Raw genomic sequence first — 21,858 nt, forward strand, 5'->3', positions numbered from 1 at the left:
GATGGGAGTTCCGAGTCGTGACACTAAAAATATTATTTAATTGAAATTATCAGTTTATTTAATATTAATTTATAGAAATTTTACTATATATATCTTTTAATAACAAAATTTCTAAGTCTAGTTTTGATATAGCTAGACGTAAGTTTAATTAAGAATTGCTTACTTTAATGAACAATTTAAAATGAATAGGGAAATAAGTGTATAAAAATTAGTCAATATTTAATTTAATAACAAATTATCAATTAAAGAAAATTTAGTCTAATTAATAAAGAATTTAATATTAATATAGAAACAAATAAAAATTATTCAATATTTTAATTAGATAAAAATAATTAATTTAATAAATTGTCAAAGGTATACATATTGGTCACTATTACCACTGAGGAAATTCATAATTTTATATGATAAAAATGATAATGATAATAATAATTCCTTGTAAAATGAAAGATGTCTCGATTAGGCGTGAGTTTTAGAAGTTGTTTCTTTCAGCTTTAGCTAAGGCATGTTTGTACTTGGTCGCTCGTTGCAGGATTTGTAACATGCACATTAGACTTGCAATAAAATGGTGTGGATATAGCCACAGGGTAGGCTTGTTTCATACTCACCAAGTGTTTGCTTATTTTCCCTTGATCATTTGAGTACTTGTTTAGTTTAAACTTAATTTAGTTGATTTTGTGCATTAGAGGGAATGTTAGTCTTAATTTTCACTCTTCAATTGCTGTGGATGCCTTTGGGGGACTCCTATCCATCTAGAGTGATAACTTTTTTGACTGGGAATCATTGGGAAAGTCAAAGGTGCCGACTTCAAATGCAGAAGGTCTAAAGGAAGCTCTTCAAGTCAAATTTATGAACAACAATTGAAGAAGTCTTAAGTGATTGAACAAATTCTATGATTAATTAAGAATAAAGGAAGATCAGCATGAATAAGTTAAAAGAAGAAGCAATCAAACAAAGAAAGGTTGGTGAAGTTGGTTGCTTGAAAAATAGTAAGCTTTTAATCGGTTAAAGCCTTTCTTAACCAGTTAACACAGTGAAGCAGACTACAAAACAGAGAAGACTTAATCGACTAAGGCGTGTAATTAACCAGTTAAAAGCTCACTGTCAAGAAATTTGAATTTGAATGCTAGAAGATAAAATAATGGTTGATTAGTTCCTAAACTATTTCCAACAGTCTGAAGCTATCCAAATCCATCGGAGTTGATTCTTTCAAGTATAAAAGACATCCTCAACGGTTCAAATGGTAGAGATGCTTCCAAGAGCTCAAAAAAGGACACAAGTATAGTTAAAATGCTCTCACTTTCTCTTATATTCCACTCCAATCTTTGTAATAGAGTTTAGCACCTCATCTTGTACCATTTAGATCAACTTAGTGATCGGAGGTATATTCTTTTATTTGTATTTAACACTTACTTAAAATGTGCGAGACACTCTAAGTGATTCATTAAGCTTAGGTTTGCTTGATTTGTGTTGTAAGTTCTAACTCAGCCTAAGAAAAGTTCGTTTTGGGTTTTGGTTGATCTTGGAAAAAAACCATTGTTAAAAGTTGTGGCTAAACTTATGAAAAGCCATTATAAAAGCTTAGTGAAAGCTTGGGAATTTCACAAATTTTAGTGAATTACTTTGAAAATCCTTGATTGAAATATCAAAGTAGTTGATGTAAGTCAAAAGGACCAAAACACTATAAATAGTTAAGCATTGTCCACTCTCCTTCATTTCTTTGTTCAACTCATTCCTAAATTACTCCTCCAACAACTTTTAGACTTTCCTCATCAAATTCCTCTTACAAGCTCTTAACTAGGAACCAACTTTTATAGACATTCGAAAAGTGCTATTCACCCCCCCTCTAGCACACTCTTTGAGACCAATAGTAAATCAAGACTCACTGGTTAGGATGGCCTTTAGTGACTTGGTTGAAGGCCTACCAGACATAAAGAAACTTGAGAAGCTGTGCATAGTATGCAAGTTTGAAAACAGAATGCAAAAAGTATTGAAAGAGTGATTTTAGCAAACAAAGATCAACTACAAGAAAATGATGATTATTCAGCACATATTAAAGATAAAAGTCAAACAGTTAGAGGCATAAGGACTTTGAAAGATATCTATAACATATGTAACATAGCTATGATAGATCCAACAAGTTTTACTGAGCTAAGTCTGATGCAAATTGGAGAGTGACAATGGATGCGGAGTATTTCGAGGAATTAAAGGACCAGATGATAAAAGTTTTCGAGCTGACTAATCTTTGCTACTTGACTGAAGACATTTAAGTTGAACAGCCTATAGGTTATGAAGAACAAAACTCTAAAAGCATGGTGTGTAAGTTGATCAAAGCTTTGTATGGACTCAAACAGGCTCTTAAAGCTTGGTATGAAAGATGGATGATCTTCTCAGAGGACATGGTTTTGATAGAAGTTTTAATGAGTTTACATTGTATGTGAAGTAGTCAAATGGTTCAGTTGTGCTTATTATGGCATTATATGTTTATGATTTATTGATTACAGGTCTTGATAATGAGTTTCTAGTATAATTCAAAAACCAAATGAAAAAGGAGTTTGAAATGACAGATTTGGGACAGATGACCTATTTTTAAAGGATGGATTTTGTTCAAGTTGCTAACCAGATTTTTGTTCCTCAAACCAAATATGCCAAGGACTTGTTGAAAAGGTTCAAGATGGAGCTTTATGAACTTGTTCCTACTCCATTATCAATAAGTGACAAGTTATGCAAAAATGATGGAGCTGCTAAGGTAAATAGATTAGTTTATAGAAGCATAATTGGTTCCTTGCTGTTTCTTTCTTCTACAGGGGCTGATATAATATTTTCCACAAGCTTGTTATCAAGATTTATGAAAACACATTCTAAATTGCACTTTAAAGGTGCTAAGAGAATTCTAAGGTATGTTAAAGGCACTCTTAACTTTGGCCTTAAGTATTGCAAGTCATAAAGTGGTGAGTTGAAGGGCTATACTAACAGTGATTGGGTTGGTTCAATGGATGATTCAAAGAGCACTGGAGGGCATTGCTTCTCATTTAGGAGTAGAGTCTTCTCTTGGAACTCCAGGAAATAAGATGTGGTTACTTAATCTTTAGAGGAAGTAAAATATATAGCAATTCCTGTTATTGTAAATCATATTCAATAGTTGAGAAAGATTCTCTCAGATTTGGGATTTGAGCAAGTTAAAGGTACAATGTTGAATGTTAACAATACGTCTGCTATTGTTATAGCAAATAACCTTGTGCAGCATGATCGAACCAAACACATTAGGTTAAGTATCATGCGCTTAGAGAAGTAGCCAAGGAGAATGAAATACTGCTTCAATATTGTCATACAGATGAACAATTTGATGATATCCTGAGTAAGGACAGATTTGAGGCACTAAGGTCTAATTTGGGTGTTTACTAGGCTAAAGATCATGGGGGTATGTTGAAAAATGATCTTTAGCTGGTTAAACAGAAACTCTCTAACCGATTAAGAAGTATCGTTAACTGGTTAAAGCTTGAAGTGGTGGAAAACAAAAACTCTTCAATCGGTTAAGCAATATTGTTAACTGGTTAAAGTTTTGTTGGAAAAAAGAAATTGTGTTTGAAGAAAGCAACTGACAGGTGGCAAAATGACATTATTTTATAATTTATTTATTTTTTTGAAGTGTGAAGCGCTTGTCTAAAGTATCGTTTAGCAAGTGTTTTGTTTTTTTCTTCTTATTGTTCTTGTCATTTTGTAAGGCTGTTACACTATTTTTCTTTTTTTGTCTTTTTCCAAGTTGTTATTGAGCACAAATACCTATACTTAGTCTCTTTGTGCTCAATTGGTTTTTTGTAGTTCTTAGGTCACATCTAAGTCAAGGAATAATTTTCCATATCTGTAAGTGATTTGTATATTGAAAAAGAGAATGAAAATAGTGTGAGTCAATTCCCCAAAATTGTTTTTCTTCTTTTGCTCTGTTTCACCTACTTCCTCTTTAAAAATTTTCTTCACGTGTTTTTTCTGTGATATCTCTCAAAATCTTTGCAAACGGGAAATTATGGTATCGCATGATAGTGAGATTGAGAAGATGTTACCCATAGTTAGTTTTGGTTTTGGTATTAAATGGAATTCAACAATTTCTGTTTAGGAGAAAATTGAATTGATCAAAGAAGCTTTTAGAGATATTATAAAAATTGAAGATAAAAAGAAGAAAGAGAGAAAATGCTTATAAGGCAAAGGGAAAACTCCTAGAAGTTTTCTTATGTTTGCTAATTCTAACTTGATCGAGGGTCTGGGAGTAGTTGCAATGTGAATATTATTTGCAATATCCTACATGTTCTCTCAATATTGTTTAAAAGATAATCATCCCTGCAACCACCCGGAATACACATTACTATAACATTTTATTATTTATTTAATCACTAACTATATTAAAGTCTGTTTCTTTGTCACAATCCTACATGTAATGTTGTATTTATATTTGAAGATATTAGAGTTAAAGTTCCTAAATAATATTAGGATAGAGGTATTAATCTAAATAATATTTTCTCCCTTAAATTGAAAAAATAAATAAAGGAGTGGAACCAGTTGTCGTTAGCATGGATGAAGTCCTTATATAAGTATAGCTAAAATTGGTAGTTGTCAAGTTAAAAAATTGATGGTGCTTGCTGGGCTTTGACTAAAATTACATGATAACTACATTACATTTTTTTCTCAAAAAGAATTATCCTGCAATTTAATTTTAACAAAATTGTTAAAATATTTTATGAAGATACATTACAGTTGACAATAATGGAAAAAAGAAAAAAAAAAAAAAAAGGCAAAAGGCTTATTACATAATATGAAATACTTTATGAATTGATTCGCAGTTGCCCAAAGTCTTAATTTAAGTCATTTCCTAATAACAATTCAAATAACGTGTTTTGCCGTTATTGGTATTTATTAATAATTCAATTAAATTATACAATTTTTTAATTTTAAAAAAATCATATATTTTCTTTTTATATTATTATTTAAACTATTAGGTCCTATTTGATTCAAGAAAAATTTGAAGGAAAAGTAAAACAAAATTAAGAATTTTAATTTTTCCTTGTTCGGTTGATATGAAAATACGAGGAAAATTAATTTGAGAAAAACTTAAGAGAACATGACTTCTTCTCCCATAACAATTAAAAATGAAAAATGTTTTGTAAGAGAACATTTAGTCTTACATATAAGATTGTGTAACTAAGGAGAGAAATCTTTTGTAAGAGAAGGTTGTATACCTTATCTTAAATCAAACAGTTAATTTTATATTGGTTGAAAAATGGAATATGTGATTGGTTACTTTAGATGATGAAAATTAATATTTCTCTCATTTTCTCATGTTTTACCCATTTCATTTGCATGGAAAAATCATATCCATGACTTCATTGAATTTTAGGTTTCAAAAAACATCTCAAATTCAAATCATTAACTATATTGAAGTCTCTTTGTCACAATCCTGCAAGTAATGTTCCTTGTTTGATCTGTCCTAGTAACTCACAAGTCTTAAGATAAATATATTCACACTTTTCTCACCCAAAGATCCATTGGGCGTTTGGCATTTTATGTTGCCTCAAACCAGTTAGGAAGGAAGCTGCACAATAAAACTAATTTCATAGTTGTAACCAGTAACAATTCCAAGTCAATCTATTCAATGTGGAAGCAAATAAAAATAGCTCACCACTTGGATGTGCTACATTATGGAATTAATCATTTGCTGAATGCTGTTGCCAGAAAAAAAAAATCCAAGATCTCATTACCTTAAACAAATATCTGAAACAACAAAACTCTTAGCTTTCTCACATCAGTGAGCAATTATATCTTGAGCAATTATAGAGATGTAGTCCTAAATAAACTCTAAGTAAACGCAATTATGGAGGTTCACACCGGTGAATCCTAAGAAGTAACTTAATTTGCCTCAAAAATTCACAATTATATCTTTGGCAGCTGCAAGTTACCAATGGATTTCCTAGTTAATGCAGCAAACGCAAACAACCTGTTCCACAAGTTTACAAAAGCATCCATGTATCAATAAAGACAACTAGCACGCCACGGAAAGTAAGAACAAACATGTTGAATGGAAAAGTTTTTACTAGAAAAATTATAAGACAGCGGCAGTACGCTTTACATATCAATAAAAAATGCATCAATATATCTCCTATTCTCCTAACTCATATCTACTTACAAAATTTCCTAAGAAATAATATTCAAAACATCAAACTGTTTAAAGTATCATCTGCCCTACATGTGGCCAACAATGACATAATTTCATCATCAACAACAATGTCAGGAGACTCCAAGAACTCAAGATCATCATTGGTAATAGCCACTGGAGAATAATCTTCACTTTGTCCAGAAGAGAGCATTGCTGAAACACTATCATCAACTAAAACTTGAGAAGCCTCCATGGGTGTGAGAGACTTGTTTGCATCAAGAACCACCGAAGGAGAAGCTGCAAAATGACTTGATTCAGCCGGTGATCCAAGGCACTGGCTCTGAGGAAAACAGGGGCTAGCAGTACCAGTGAAGTTTGGTGTAGGCAAGTCCGTGGAATTAGAGACCTCCTTAATAACTTCCTCATCCTAAACCCTAATCCTCCTCTCTAAATGGTGCTCCATATTGGGCACCGTTTCTATGGCCTGGACCATCCTTGCAGAAGATAACACAAAGAACGGAAGCCTCCTGTACAATTCCCTTGTCAAGTCTGTATTCGTGCAGAACCTAATCTGTTCCCTCTCCTCGTGGGGCTTTCCCTCTATGGAAGACCAAAGTTTAATACTCCCCACAACTTTGTCATTGTAACGAACAGGTCTGTCTTTTCTAGTGGTCTCCCAATACCCATAGGTAGTGGCACGATTGAACTTACTCCCTTTTCCATATTTCTTCTCCATAGGACAGAAAAAGTACCACTTGAGATCCCCAGTCCTTAGAAGAGACTTGTGTGGCAGATCCCAAGGAGCATACTTATATATGTCAACCTCAGCAATAGCTTCAAAAGAAAACTTCTTCCCCAAAACCTTCCTCCTCAGATAGTATTGAAGAAGCTCAACGTCGGTAGGATGAAATCGAAATCCGGGAGGCAGTGAATTTTTCTCCATTGAACAAAACATATATGTCCCACAGTGACCAATGACGATAATATGTACTCTCGAGTAGTGAATAAACCCTATTTAGAACGTATCAGAACAAATCCCTAAGATCAAAATGAGTAAATCCCTGAATTCAAAAATCAAGAAACCCTAAGAATCAGACCAACAAAAAAATAAAAAAATGGAATGAGAAACCAACAATGAAGAAATTGCAAAGTAGAAACAGCAAGTGAAGAAGAAAAGAAGACAACTTACCGAAAGAGAAGAAGTCGATTGCGAATTGAAAGAGTGAGCTGAAAGTTGGAGGCAGAGAAAAGGAAGCCAATGGACTCCCTCGTTTATAAACGCGCCAACTACTAACCGCATTGTGGAAGTAGCCGTTGCTCCATATTTTTTCTTTTTTCTTTTTTCTCTTTTTGAATATTAACTTTTAAGCCTTGAGGAATTTATGGACAAAGGGCAATCACTTTCCAGTTAATTAGTAAATTATGTTTAATAATTATTCAATTCATGACATGTATGAAAGGATTAAAACTTCTTACCCAAGTGATAAGAGTTACTTGTCATTTTCTGTTAAAATAATCATATTTATTTATTCATTATTTTTTAAAATTTTTATTATAAATATTTTTAATTATCATCAATGTTATTAAATTTTTTTTTATGAATATCATTCAACTAAACTCTTATTCAAAATCTAACCATGCACAAGCTGTAGTATCCCATTACAAAATAAGCGTTGAAATGGATCGATTATATATATCTTATGAAAAATCCATTAAGGCTATGTAATTAGAGTGAGAGGAATGAGCAATTGTACATTTATTCCTTCTTCCCTTCAGCAGCGTACAGTGCTTTAGATTGTTCAACATCATCGTAGCTGCCAAGAAATGTTGGACATAATCATCAGCGTTCAGTGTATCTTTGTTATAAATATATAAAAAATTTAATTAAATCGAATGAATGAATAATAATTATTTAATTTGTAAATTGAATGAATTTCATAATAACTATTTTTAATTTTAATAGTATTGAATAATTTATTTAATATTATGAATTGTCTTTTTATCAATGAAACGGACTTTATATTTTATATATAATTACTATTCAAAATAAATAAAAATAAACATTTACGAATAATGTAAAATATGGATCTTTTAACACAAATATTGGGCCAAAAGCAAACAACATATCAGTTTAAAGCAAGCAATTTTATATTAGCTATAATAAATTATACGTACAAACACTAAAGTCCTAAGTTATCATCCAATCACTGCACTGTTATGAACTTAAAAGTTGGTTCATGGCCTGAGACTTGTCTGATAAACCCTGACAGAACCCCTGCACAGTTTTGAAGCCTATGCATGCGCAGATTTGATGTGTACCTTCTGTGCTTGCGTTGTGTGTTACAAAAGGGTTAATTATACTTTGAATTTGTTAGATCTTAATGCAGTTTGTGTAATACATTTCAAGTCGCTGAATTTCAAGCTTTCTGAGTTCCCTTTTCTTAGTTGTTCCTGAGTTAAGTTTACTGCTCTTCATTTACTGTTTGCAAACCAGTTTTATGCATTGAATGTCATTGCTTTAAGTTGTTCTTTCATTCACAACAAACTCATCTTTAGAACACACTAGTTTGTCCAAAGCTTTGCATTAGTTTTTTGATCTGTTTGCACATGATTAGGATTCAGACAGATTCACTGCAGTAAACTGAATGACCAAGCATACCCTTGAGACTTTTGTTGCTGCTAATTATAATCTGTTGGTGATGGAACCTGATACAATTGTGGGGATACTGACTATGTTAATATGAATTATCTCAGAATCTCAAACATTGGTTACAGATTTCCTTACTTTGAAAACATAGATGAATTCCTAAGGTAACTCTGAGATATCTCACTTAGAGATTGACATACATATGCTATAAATTCCAAAATACTTTTGACAAGATATTGAATTTCCTACATGATCTAAATGATAATAAGTTGCAAATTAACAAGTACAGCAGGTATTTTTGTTTTTCCACTGGAGCTGTTGCGCTTCATTAGCTTTTCCTAAAAGCTTTCTCGCATACTAGTGATTGTATCAATAGCATTCATGTATAAGATCCTCACAAAACACAATCATTGTTGCTTAAACAAGAGAAAATAGAACAAAAAGATAAATCGGAAAATCAAGATAACTAAATCCAAGACTACCTATTGAGGCTAAGATTTTCCTAATGCAAATATTTGGAAACTGGAACAACTACCATTTCAGATCTATATACAATGATGGCAAGAATTTGAATATCAATATTTGAGACACAAGTCAGAGTCAACTTCCTTAATCTTAGAAGAGTTTGATTTCCAGCTATCAGTTTTCTCTAATAGTCTGTTGGACAGTAATCTAACATTCTTCACTTGTATGAAGGGGTAGGCAGAGTGGTCATGTCTTCAATCCAATCGGCATAGATATCGCATAGCTTCACAATTTCTTTGCGCTTTAATGACCCCTTCGTTTCTTGCAGTTGCTGCTTGATATGATTCCCAATACCATTCCCGTTTTTATGAACGTCCTTCCAAGCAAAAGTTGGTACACTCCAAGATTCTAATGCAAAATGGCCATGAAGCTTCTGTAGTTCTGCAAATGAAAACAACAACTAACATCAGGAAAATGGAAATCCGTAAATTAGATCCATCAAACTAGCAAATTCTTCTCAAAGCTTTAAATTTGATGTTCAATGATAAGAATTTGTTAAATATATTAAACCTATTCAATGACTATATTTATTCATATCAAAGATGATCCAAACATATTCCATTCAATCCCACAAAGAGTAATTATAATTTATTTTGCTCTAGGTCTCCACATCAAATACTGAGGCAAAAGAAATTAAGAGCCAAACGAGATTTATTTAGATTGGCTGGCAGAAACATTATTGTTTCTGAATCCTAAAAGAATTAGCTGCTTTCCAAAGACTAATTTATCTACAACAGTGGAGCCAATGAAAGAAATCAAATTCTAGATCTGTTTCATGGGTTATAAGCAGAATCCAAATGTCTACAAACCCATTGTGGCATTTCAAGTAGAAGCAAATTATATGGTGTTTGCTCAGGATTGAATGAAAAACATATGGCACGTGAATCCTCATTCCTCATTATCCTAGCAATCAATACGTGATCTCTAATGGTCCATGTTCAGAATTCAGAATTAGGCTAAGAGGAACTGTTATTAGAAAAGATAGCATGGTATGCATTAAAATGCCATAAGAAAATTATTAAAACATGACAACTAGAATTCAAGGAAGTAACCAAACTAAGAATGCTTGAATACCTGTTTCTCCATGAGCATAGCAACACGCCTTGCCATATGCGCAGCCTCCAGTCATCTTCCAGTTATTGCATAGCTTAGTTTTCCACGATGCTTGCTTTGGAACCCCCTCATTACCAACACTCAAAGAACCAACAGAACCCTTGCAATCCAATTCACCAGACCCTCTATTTTGACTGACTGGACCAGCACCAGGCACAATGTTTATCATGGAAATGTCCCGAAATTTATCAGGAATCACATGAAGAAACCGACACCTACCGCCATAACTACAATTTCTCCCATTACAGAACATTCTACAAAGTTTTTTTGAGTCATCAGCAAACTCTTTCCACTTGGGCCCACATTGCCTGGCCTTAAAACTACCACTGGCTACTTCTTCCATTGCGACAAGAATGCTTGGATTCGCGAAAAAATTTTCACAAATTCTACGTTTCTTGAATGAAGGGTATTCAATGAGACACGAGGTTTCGATGTCTTTACCCTGAATTGGATGTTGAGGCCACCATTGAAGCATGGGTTCGTTGGCATCTCTGGAAATGTTCATGTTGTAATTTGATAACATGAAACCAACTCTGTTTCAATGTCCGATTTGTACAACTTTTGTTTGAGTAGTAAAAGATATTAAAATCCCAAATGGAAGACAACAAACAAAAACCCCCAAAATCAACCCATGGCTTTGATATTTGATTTCTGAACCACCAAAAGAATTTAAAAGCCTAAAACCACACCAAAGCCTAACCCTTGCAAGAAGAAGCATTTTGAGACTTCGAGCATGAATTGATCGTTAGGAGAATCATGAAAAATGACACCCCAAGGCTATTTTTGTTCTTTTTTTTCTCCCTTCAAAAAGAGAAAAAATAGGGATTTTACCTTTTTCTTTTTCCTTTAATGGTAACTTGCTATTTTTTTAGAATTTATGGAAATGGAATCTAATAATCATCATTATTCCATATATTAATTGAACAAATTCATATCAAATTGAACAATATAATGAACTTATAAGGCCCAGAACCGAAATTTTAACAAATTCATAAAAGTTCTGTTTTTCACTCTAAAAGTTATTAAATGCTTTAGTTTAAGGAATTCTCTTTGGAATAAGTTTTCATATTTTTAAAAAAATTACTTTATGTGTTGCACATGAATTATTTAACACGTAATATTATATTTGTTTATGTAAAATTTTTAATTTTTTAATAATAAAAATTATAAATAAAATAATCATTTATAATGTATAACATAGATATTGCACAGATAATTAATATAAGAAATCATTAAACTAAATTTGGTTTCTTTAATTTTGATAATATTCTTTTAAACTCACGTTTACTTAGATGGTTTTTATGTTTTAGGAAGGGGATTTAGCATATTATATTTTTCTTTTAATATGAGTTTTAAATTTTCAGTGATTTGTAACAATCTATAATCTTTTATGAAAACAATTTATAATTGAACTAATAATTAACAGCAGTTTGATTGTTATGTTTTAACTCATTGGTAAAGTATCAAATATAATCTTTGGCCACTAGACTGGCCTTGTAAGTATGTACGTTGTCATTCTTTTGAACCCAATCATTTTCCATGTTCTTCACACATCCTTTCTCTTCTCTCTTTCTAGTTTGTCCTACTCAAACTTAACAGACCCAAACACCATCTCAGATTTCTCTCACTCTCTCTCCTTCTCAAACATCGAAAACCCAAACCATCTCACCACATCCTCAAATTTCAACAGCATCATCATTTTCTTTTTCAATTCTGTTAATTAATTGAGATTTTTCAGTCAGAATTGTCAAATTTGTGGATATTTTGTTTGTTAGCGGTTCACTGTTAGTCAATGAGTTTGTGGTAGTTGCAGTGGATGGTGGCATTGATAATTTCCCATGTATCAGTCAAGACAATTAGCTTGCCACAGAGAGTAAGAATAAACATGTTGAGTGGCTAACTGAAGCAAACTTAATAGAAACAAATTCAGACACAGAATACATATAATCAACACAGAAATCTCATCAACTAAAGTAAGTAACAACCTCTGCTTTTTTCTTACTAAAACAAACAACATTACAACATCTTCTCCATATGTTTATTGAATGCTAAAGTTTTTATTAGAAAGAATTATAAGACAGCTGCAGTACGCTTTACATATCAATCAAAATGCATGAATATATCTCCTATTCTCGTAACTCCTATCTACTTTCAAAATTTCCTAAGTAATAACATTCACAACATCAAACTGTTTAAAGTATCATCTTCCCTAAATGTGGCCAACAATGACATAATTTCATCATCAACAGCAATGTCAGGAGACTCCAAGAACTCAAGATCATCATTGGCAATAGCCACTGGAGAATAATCTTCACTTTGGCCAGCAGACAGCATTGCTGAAATACTATCATCAACTAAAACTTGAGAAGCCTCCATGGATGTGAGAGACTTGTCTGCATCAAGAACCACAGAAGGAGAAGCTGCAAAATGACTTGATTCAGCTGGTGATCCAAGGCATTGGCTCTGAGGAAAACAGGGGCTAGCAGTAGTGAAGGTTGGTGTAGGCAAGTCCGTGGAATTAAAGACCTCCTTAATAACTTCCTCATCATCGGTCCAGTCCTCCTCTCTAAATGGTGCTCCATATTGGGCACCGTTTCTGTGGCCTGGACCATCCTTACAGAAGATAACACAAAGAACGTAATCATCCTGTACAACTCCCTCGTCAAGTAGATGTTCATCTTCCAGTCTGTATTCGTGCAGAACCCAATCTGTTCGGTCTCCTCGTGGGGCTTTCCCTCTGTGGAAGACCAAAGTTCTAATACTCCCCACAACTTTGTCATTGTAACGAACAGGTCTGTCTTTCCCAGTGGTCTTCCAAAACCCATAGGGAGTGGCACGATTGAACCTACTCCCTTTTCCATATTTCTTCTTCATTGGACAGAAAAAGTACCACTTGAGATCCCCAATCCTTAAAAGAGACTTGTGTGGCAGATCCCAAGGAGCATACTTATATATGTCAACCTCGGCAATAGCTTCAAAAGAAAACTTCTTCCCCAAAACCTTCCTCCTCAGATAGTATTGAAGAAGCTCAACGTCGGTAGGATGAAACCGAAATCCAGGAGCCAGTGAATTTTTCTCCATTGAACAAAAAATATATGTCCCACAGTGACCAATGACGATGATATGTACTCTCGCGTAGTGAATAAACCCTGTTTGGAACGTATCAGAAAACTCAGTATCAAACAAGAAAGGAAGCTTAAACAAAACCCTTAAGTGGTAGGAAAGAAAATGAGAGCTGAAACAGACAAGAAACCAACAATCAAAACAAATAAATCCCTAAATTCAAAATCAAGAAACCCTAAGAATCAGACCAACAATGAAGAAATTGCAAAGTAGAAACAGCAAGTGAAGAAGACAACTTACCGAAAGAGAAGAAGGCAATTGAGGAGCGAAACTGGGGAATAGAAATTGAGAGAGTGAGCTGAAAATTAGAGTTAGAAGAAAGGAAGAAGACTCCCTCTCGTTTATAAACGCGCCAACAGCTAACCGCCTTATGGAACTAGCCGTTGCCCCTTAATTTTCCTTTTTCTTTTCTTTTTTTTTTAATTTTAACTTTTAAGCCTGAAAAAATTTAATTATTCAATTCATGACATATATGAAAGGATTAAAATTTCTTACCCAAGTGATAAGATACTTGTCATTTTCTGTTAAAATAGTCATATTTATTCATTTTTTTAAAACTTTTTATTATAAATATTTTTATCATCAATGTTATTAAAATTTATCTAATTTTTAAATTTATAAAAATTTTAATTAAATCAAATGACTCTCATCAAAAATATTTTTATCATAAATATTTTTTTTTGAATTTTAACTTTTAAGCCTTCAGGAATTTAATTACTTAATTATTGACATTTTAATAATTTAATAATTATTCAATTAATGAAATTTTGATAATTTAATAATTAGTAAATTTATGAAACCATTCTATTCTATTTTTGTAAGAAATAAGTCCATAAAACAACCCATACACTTTAATTGGCTAAGTTTCTCTCTTTTTCTTTTTTTCCCCTTCCTCTCCGTTTATGAAACGATTTTGTTCTATTTCTTAACAGGATAATCTATAATCTGTCTACATCTCCTTCCCCCAAGTCCAAAAAATAAAAATAAAAATCTATCTACAATTTATAATATATATGTAACTACAAGATTTTGAAAAAAAAATTTATTAACAAAAGTAATCATATTTATTCATTATATTTTTAAAATTTTCATTTTAAATATTTTGTCATTAATATTATTAAAATTTATCTAACTCTTAAAAATATATATATTCTACTTAAATCAAATGACTTTCATTAAAATATTTTTTATTATAAATATGAATCAAACTTATCTAATTTTGTAAATAAGAATTTTAATTATATTAAATGAATTTCATTAAAAAATGTTATTTTAGGTCTAATATTTTTAAATAATTATATTATAGTAAATTATCTTTTATTTATAAAAAATTAAATTTATATTTTTATATAGAGTTATTATTCAAAAATAAATAAAAAATAAATAGTTATGTGTAATAAATGCTAGCAATATAGGTCTTTTAACACAAATATCGCGCCAACAGGCAACACCATGTCCGTTTAAGCACATTACACATTTTTGTTTCCCAGCAATGGCTTTCAGTGTAAAGCAAGCAATTTCATATTACCTATAACATATCATACGTACAAACAATACAAGTCCTAAGTTTAAATCCAACCACTGCACTGTCATGAATTTAAAAGTGGAAATTCGTGGAGGATAGGTTGCTTCAATCGATTGCTTTGTTCACCTCAAACATTTCAATCGATTAATTCGTTCGTCTCAAAAATAAGAGATTTTGGATTCAAACACCTGCAGCCCCTTGTTAGTGCTATCCAAAATGTAAGCTAAGTGGAAACACTGCACATCTGCACCTCAACCTAGAGGTTGGAGTAGTCTATCTGCCCTCAAAATTAAAAAAAAAAAAAACCCAAAAAAAAAATAAAACAGTGAAAATCCAAAAGCAGATTGTCATAGAAGTTCCCGAGTTGCAATTTCCAATTACTTCAAAGCAGTTCCAAGACTATGAATTTTTATCAACACTAAATTTGCATAGAAGCCTCATGTACTGCAATGCCGGAGGCATGTGTATTCGTTCCAGTAATAATGGTTAACAACACAAAGCATACATCTGTCACGAACTATAAGCACAACCATAACATCTACTGGAGCTTCTTTATCCCGGGGAAAGAAGGGAGAAGTGCAATAAGTGCGTCACCATATCCTACTGGATCTGTCCCGTTAAGCAAAATAAATAAGAATAAATAAATGACCAGGTGATACTGCAAAACATCGCAAACTGAAAATTACTGAAAGCGGACAAGACATACCACCATCGTCTCTTAGAATTTTGATGACCTCCCCAGATACATCAGACTGGCAAAGGAATTTATTAGAATGAGAAAATAAAATCCAGATTGTTTGATCATATAAACATAAGTGAATAGTAAGTAGCAAGACACTAGCAGGGTGAAATCAACCCTCTTTTCCACCGGTCAACATACAATGACACATAATAATTCCCCATAAAATCAAGATCATACCTCAATTGGAATTTCACCACCTAGTTGTTCAATGTAGCAAAGCACTTGGCCCTCCTTCACTGTTTGTTTCTGTTGCATAAACAAAAATGTTACCAGCAGGGGTTGATCCGTTTGTTTTGGAAACCAAATCAGAATATCCTAACAGAACCTCAAACATATGGAAAGCAAAACAGCATTTGAGAGTACAAGGGAACCAATGGGATACAATAGGCTTCATAATCAATGGTTTCACATATGTGTTTGTCTGTTGAAGATCAGACTTTGAAAAAAACAAAGAAACAGTAAAACCTCTTCAATGATATTGCCCAATTGAAAAACAGTCTCTTAGTAGTGGTGATCAAAGCAATCTATTATTTTGGCCCTTAAAATAAACAAATACACCAACCCAAATCTATTGAATTAGTACCTCTTTACACGATGGTGGAGCACGCTTCCCCTTTATGGTTCGAGATCTCCTGAAAAAACCTACCTGAACAATTTATCATCTTAGTGTTACGAGTTCAAACAAGAGAAGCCTTTAAATTTCAGGTCCTCACCTTTGGAGACTGAAGTATCACCAAACCTTCATCTGCAGCTTTATCAAGTAACAATTGGATTCTCCCAGAAGAAGAAAGTGGTTTGGTGATAGCTAAAGTAGGTGTAGAAACAGACCCATTTGAGTCAGGTGCTTCAACAGTTTTACTGGTGCTAACACTGACAGGAGGGGGACTTGGAATGGCAGGTGGAGGTTCACTTTTTCCTGCTAAGTCCCTCATTATATATAGCCGAAATCCACCAAGCTAACAAATGGAGAAAAAGCAGAAGGCTTAAAATTTTGCTAATACAGAAAAGATCACATCTGCAATCCCTGCATATACAGAACTAAATAATGCAAATAGAAAAACTATTCAAGTTATCGAAAACTTTACAAGACAAGAATTCAAAGCCACTTACTTTTAGTTCAAACTCTGCAACTGAAGTCGTATCACATATATCTCTTACCAGAGATTCCACCTGCAGTTAGAAATTGCAAACAACAAACTTCTAAGAAATAAGCTAAAAGTATGTTTGTTCATATATTTATTAAAAGAAGTCCATATGCAGGCAATATTGAATTATTTATAAAAATTCAAATTATGAGTACATAAAAAAAAAACAAATCAATTGCTCCATTTTCTCTAATTTCTATCTAAAGTTTGTTCACAGCTGCTTAAAACATAGTTAAAACAGCTATGCAGGAATTAGTTCATCAACTAACATGTAAACTTCAAAGATCTATGGGTCAAAGTATTCTTATTTTATAGGCAAAAAGAAATAGCAATGATAAATTTTGTGTAACATATGTGCTTGCATTAATGATTTAAACGAACAATTATATGAACTCACCCCAGATGAATTTGGAATAAGCTGGCTAGTCAAACCAGACATTTTAGTCTCTTCAAAATCATCTGCTAAATTTGTAGTAGCTGCAAGTCAGAAACCAAAAAGATTTAGATATAAGCTATGGATTGACAGAAACAAATAAGACTCTGCTCCTAATCTTCAACTTTCACACATTATATATAAATTGAAAACAAAGCAAGAAATTGCATATAATCACATTCTCAAAAACCCATTTTAGTTTATTAAAATCAAAAGCAAAAACAAAGATGATGGTGAGACTTCAAATATTCAAATTTACAAGACTTTAATCGATGGGGTATTTCCTTTCCAAGTATGACCATTGGTTACCCTGAGATAAGCCAGCAAATAAAGTGAAAAAAGACCAGAAACAATCTGGAAAAAGATATTTTCTCCCAATGAGTAGCATGTGCATCAACCTTAAAGAAATTGGATTATGCAGTTGAGAGGCAAATAGATTGCACCATTATATGAAATTATTACTAAGACAAACATGCTTCAACAGTTACAAGGGTTCTTTTCTTTCCCTCCTTACCCCAGGGTATTTCATTTCCTACTTCTATTTTTCTCCCAAATCCTCACAGCACAGTGACAGTTGACTGACTCTAAATTGCAGAGACACTAGAGACTGATCCCTATTTCAACAAATTTGAGTGGAAAATAGAACCAGAAAAAAGAGATGAAGTGAATATTATCAACTTGAGCCATAGAGACTGTCATTCAATCGCAGTATTCAGCTCAAAAGTAAATAAACTAAAAACTACTCTTATATTTATGTACTACTGCACTGTGTGAGTGTGTGTATCCATTTGTTAGAGACATGCACACACTACTGTGCATAAATAGATAAATATACGAGTCATGTACCAAAGAAATATCAAAGACTTTAAGGAAAGATTAGTCTATAAAGTAATCTAAGGGTAAAAGTCTACTAAATCTGAAATGAGCAGAAGAATATAGAATATGTCTTCATGAGACTGCTATAATATGAAATGTATTTCTTTAAGAATCAGAAGAACATTTATCATGGACACAATAGTTCGTTGCCTGAACATGCTATACCACAATATCTTACTGCACAATGCGTAAAGAAGATCAAGCACATATCATTGTATTTATCCCTTGACATTGATATGCAATAATTGAGCTTGACTGGATAATTGACTGGAAATAAGAAAATTTAAAGTGAGTTGTATCAGCAAAAAGCACTTACCCAGGGTTTGCAAAGTTGGACCACAACCAATGTTGAATGTCTTTTCTGAGTGTCTAACCAGGCCAGCATATTGCATTGTTCTTTGCCTTGTCCATATTCTTACATTATTCAGTTTTAATTTATCAACTCTTGCTTTTCCAAAGCTCAACTTTGGAACTTTAATATTTGGAGCTCCTATGCCACCTGTAGTAAGAGAAAGTTACCCATGACTAAAGCACATTATCTGAAACACACACACACATTCCTAAATTGATGATAAAATGATTAATTGCTTAAAAACTTTATTAAGTCTTTTTTTTAAAAAAAAAGGGCTGTGTCAAAAACTTTATTGAGTCTATGGGAAAGAAATCAGAGCAGTCATGTCAGATTAACAATGAGTCCAAAACAAAGTTCTGGAATTTAAGAATATGAATGCACACATAAAAATCAATATTCAACAACTTGAAAATGAAAAAGAGAAGTACCAGGATAAAAAAGCATTATAATAATTTTTCAAATTCTCTACTACAACAATCAATATACTAACTTTTCATTTTCCAAAATGTTAAAGAAAGATATGCCAATGATGAATAAAGTATGAAGCATCTATCATGTATGACGCATTTCTAAGGTCTGATCTATGGGTTACAACTCAATGCAAAGAATGAAAGGCACCAGTTTTTACACACAACACATCTAATGGCACTGTAAGGTTTGCATTTTGTAATGTAAGTAAAGATAAATTACAATACTGCAACCAATTTCATAGTTTTATCTGTCAACATGTGGTGGCGGAACAGTAGCTATTGAACATGTTGGGTTCACCCTACCTGGGGTGTGCATGTCAGAATCAAAGTACAAAAGTAAAAATAGACAGGTTTCTCCACACTGCATAAGAGTATGCATCTATTTTTGTTGCCTGCAACCGATAGAAGATGCTAATTCGAGTCTTACAACAGTGCATGCATCACAAGATGCACGTGAGCCAAAACCCTCTGAAGAGAGAACAAAGACTATAGAAATTAGAAGCTTTACATTTGTCCCAAAAGTTGAGACAACAGAACATGGTAGATGAACTCAGCTTCTATAAATGTCTAATGCTATTGCTATGATAAATTGTACCATCTAATGTATCTACATACTGCATCAGAAGACAACAATTAGATTGACCTTCTCTACAACAATTACTTAACATTTAGAGTCTATAAAAAGAGAAAAAAGAAAAAGAAAAGACAAGTGGATACTCATATGTCAGTCTTTTCAATAAAACTTAGACATGGGTTATAAATTTAATGAAATTGGCAAGAAAAGATTACATTAAATGTTATCGCACTAATATCAAGAATGAAACAGCAACACCATAAATTATACAGCAGACAAAACCACAAGTGAAATCATAACTTTTAAAAAAGTTCTAAGGCTAGCTACACCAACAAGGATGAGAACACTGTTCCATCCAAATTATGCATTAACACTATTTTATAAGAATAATCGTACAGAATGCGCCACCTATGTTTACCTAAGCAAGTTTTTTGTTTAGTAAGTTTTGGGGTTTTTTCCTTTTAAAGAGAGTCTAGAATAAGTAACAGCCAGAATTCCAATAATCATACTAAACCAGAGCCAAAGTGAAGATTTTGTAATCAGAGCCAAATAAAGAAGGTTGAAACTAATATGCATGCTAAAATCACAAAATCCAATTCAGATTGCAATCAATATTGGATTTTGACAATATGAGGAACCAACAGGGAAAGCACAACTGACAACACACTAACAATCTACAGCTTTACCACAATGCTTATGCATTTAAGGAACAAAACCCTATTCCAAGGTATCCCAGTCTCTCAACAAAACAAAAAACAAACATACCAAATAACCCTTCCCCCTCTATGCAACTAATTCAAGAACCAAGCCACGAAACAAAGTAAAATCTAGCATCTTTACACACCCAAACTTCAAAATAACCAAAAACCCATACAAAATCTTAACCTACTTAACCTCAAAAAATAGATAGAAGGTTAGAAAAAGAAAGTGAGATACTCACATGAAGCCATGGAAAAGCACAGAATATTTTCTTTTTCTTTCCGAGGACCAAATTGAAGAACTCTGAAGAATATGAAGAACACCCAGGAAAGAGTGGAAGAGAAAAGCAAATGAAAAAACGTGTGGGTAAATGGGAATGGCCTGTCAAACGTTAAACCCCATGAAGGAAATTTCAGCAGCACGTTTCCAGAGTAACTAAAACAGAACAGCAGAGGCCACTAGAACCAGAAACAGTGAGACACCCGTTACCAGACTTCCTTGGCAACTCCACTTAGCCAAAGGACGTGAATAAAGCCAAGTACAGAATCATACAGCTGGAATTTGTTTTTTCTTTTTTTTATTAGAAGAAAATTGGACATTTCTCTTGTTTGGAAAAAATATTATGTCATTTCTAAAATTAGATAAAAATACATTTATATAAAAAATGATGCTATATGTGAAAAAAATAATGTTAAATAAAAAATATAATTACAATTTCAAGGATATAAAAAGGATTTTTCAAACAAATAAGATAAAATCTATTTTGCCTAAAATTGCAAGAGCTTTTTGTATTTTAGCTTTGATTTTTTTTTTTATGTTTCTAAGTTTATGATTAGATATGGAAAGGGTCCAAAAAATTCCTTTATAGTCCTTTTATGATGACGGATTTAACTAAAAAATTGGAAAGCATTTTCTTCCACCATCCTATTGGCCCATGCCGATAGAATACAAAATTTTTTTGATGAAAGTCATATAATGTAATTAAAATTCTTATTTACAAAGTGAATAAATTTTATTAATATTTATATTTAAAAATAATTTTAATGAATATCATTCTATACATATAGAATTTTTATATATTTATAAACAAAATAAATTTTATTAGTATTTATAATAAAAAATTATTAAAATGATAATTTAAAAATATAATGAACAAATATAATCGTCTTCATTAATAATTAAATTTTCAACAATCATACTTTATATTATATATAAATTATTAGATAATAAGGTAAACCATAATGAATTTTTTTAAAATTACTTACCATTACCATCAATTGTTGTGTTCCCTACAAGTAATATATGTAAATGCATGACATGATGATAAGTTTTTTAAATGTAATGTGTGTGTATATATATATATATATTCAATGTATTTTGAATTATCATTCTTATTTTTATAACCCATAAATTTCATTTTAAATAATAAAATCTTATTTGGTTGGACTTTCACAAATGAAGAAGATATTGCAAATCAATTAGACAATGATTG

At 32.2% G+C, this 21,858-nt stretch overlaps 2 protein-coding genes and 2 pseudogenes across 4 annotated transcripts; all 4 read right to left on the minus strand.

Moving 5' to 3' along the window:
• Positions 1 to 6,576: 6,576 nt before the first annotated feature.
• On the minus strand, positions 6,577 to 7,408 carry LOC148762112 (NAC domain-containing protein 82-like; annotated as a pseudogene). The gene is made up of 2 exons (XR_016027123.1): positions 7,332 to 7,408; positions 6,577 to 7,203 (listed from the first exon to the last, which is right to left on the minus strand). The product of XR_016027123.1 is annotated as an NAC domain-containing protein 82-like (transcript).
• A 1,763-nt stretch (positions 7,409 to 9,171) lies between these two features.
• Positions 9,172 to 11,232, minus strand: LOC148762113 (zinc finger CCCH domain-containing protein 39-like). The gene is made up of 2 exons (XM_088807591.1): positions 10,389 to 11,232; positions 9,172 to 9,695 (listed from the first exon to the last, which is right to left on the minus strand). Exons 1-2 carry the CDS (start codon positions 10,948 to 10,950, stop codon positions 9,472 to 9,474), a joined length of 786 nt encoding a protein of 261 aa, XP_088663717.1. The 5' UTR covers positions 10,951 to 11,232; the 3' UTR covers positions 9,172 to 9,471.
• A 1,193-nt stretch (positions 11,233 to 12,425) lies between these two features.
• LOC18595754 (NAC domain-containing protein 82 pseudogene) lies at positions 12,426 to 13,843 on the minus strand (annotated as a pseudogene). Its single transcript, XR_016027122.1, has 2 exons — positions 13,791 to 13,843; positions 12,426 to 13,576 (listed from the first exon to the last, which is right to left on the minus strand). The product of XR_016027122.1 is annotated as an NAC domain-containing protein 82 pseudogene (transcript).
• Positions 13,844 to 15,401: 1,558 nt separating this feature from the next.
• On the minus strand, positions 15,402 to 20,823 carry LOC18595755 (Single hybrid motif superfamily protein). The gene is made up of 9 exons (XM_007023841.3): positions 20,608 to 20,823; positions 18,588 to 18,770; positions 17,360 to 17,439; positions 16,928 to 16,987; positions 16,531 to 16,773; positions 16,401 to 16,463; positions 15,995 to 16,063; positions 15,782 to 15,827; positions 15,402 to 15,684 (listed from the first exon to the last, which is right to left on the minus strand). The coding sequence occupies exons 1-9, from the start codon at positions 20,615 to 20,617 to the stop codon at positions 15,614 to 15,616; spliced, it is 825 nt and encodes a 274-aa protein (XP_007023903.3). The 5' UTR covers positions 20,618 to 20,823; the 3' UTR covers positions 15,402 to 15,613.
• Positions 20,824 to 21,858: the final 1,035 nt, after the last annotated feature.

This window comes from Theobroma cacao, chromosome 6, assembly GCF_053813885.1.
Source record: "Theobroma cacao isolate CCN51 chromosome 6, ASM5381388v1, whole genome shotgun sequence".
Classification (NCBI taxonomy): Eukaryota; Viridiplantae; Streptophyta; class Magnoliopsida; order Malvales; family Malvaceae; genus Theobroma; species Theobroma cacao.

Coding starts and splice junctions, on each gene's coding strand:
- LOC18595755 (XM_007023841.3), bottom strand. Junction 16,988..17,359: donor TTATTCCAAATTCATCTGGG/GTGAGTTCATAT, acceptor TTCTAACTGCAG/GTGGAATCTCTGGTAAGAGA. Junction 15,685..15,781: donor AATTCTAAGAGACGATGGTG/GTATGTCTTGTC, acceptor TTAACGGGACAG/ATCCAGTAGGATATGGTGAC.
- LOC148762113 (XM_088807591.1), bottom strand. CDS start 10,950: ATGTTATCAAATTACAACATGAACATTTCCAGAGATGCCAACGAACCC. Junction 9,696..10,388: donor CTATGCTCATGGAGAAACAG/GTATTCAAGCAT, acceptor TTTCATTTGCAG/AACTACAGAAGCTTCATGGC.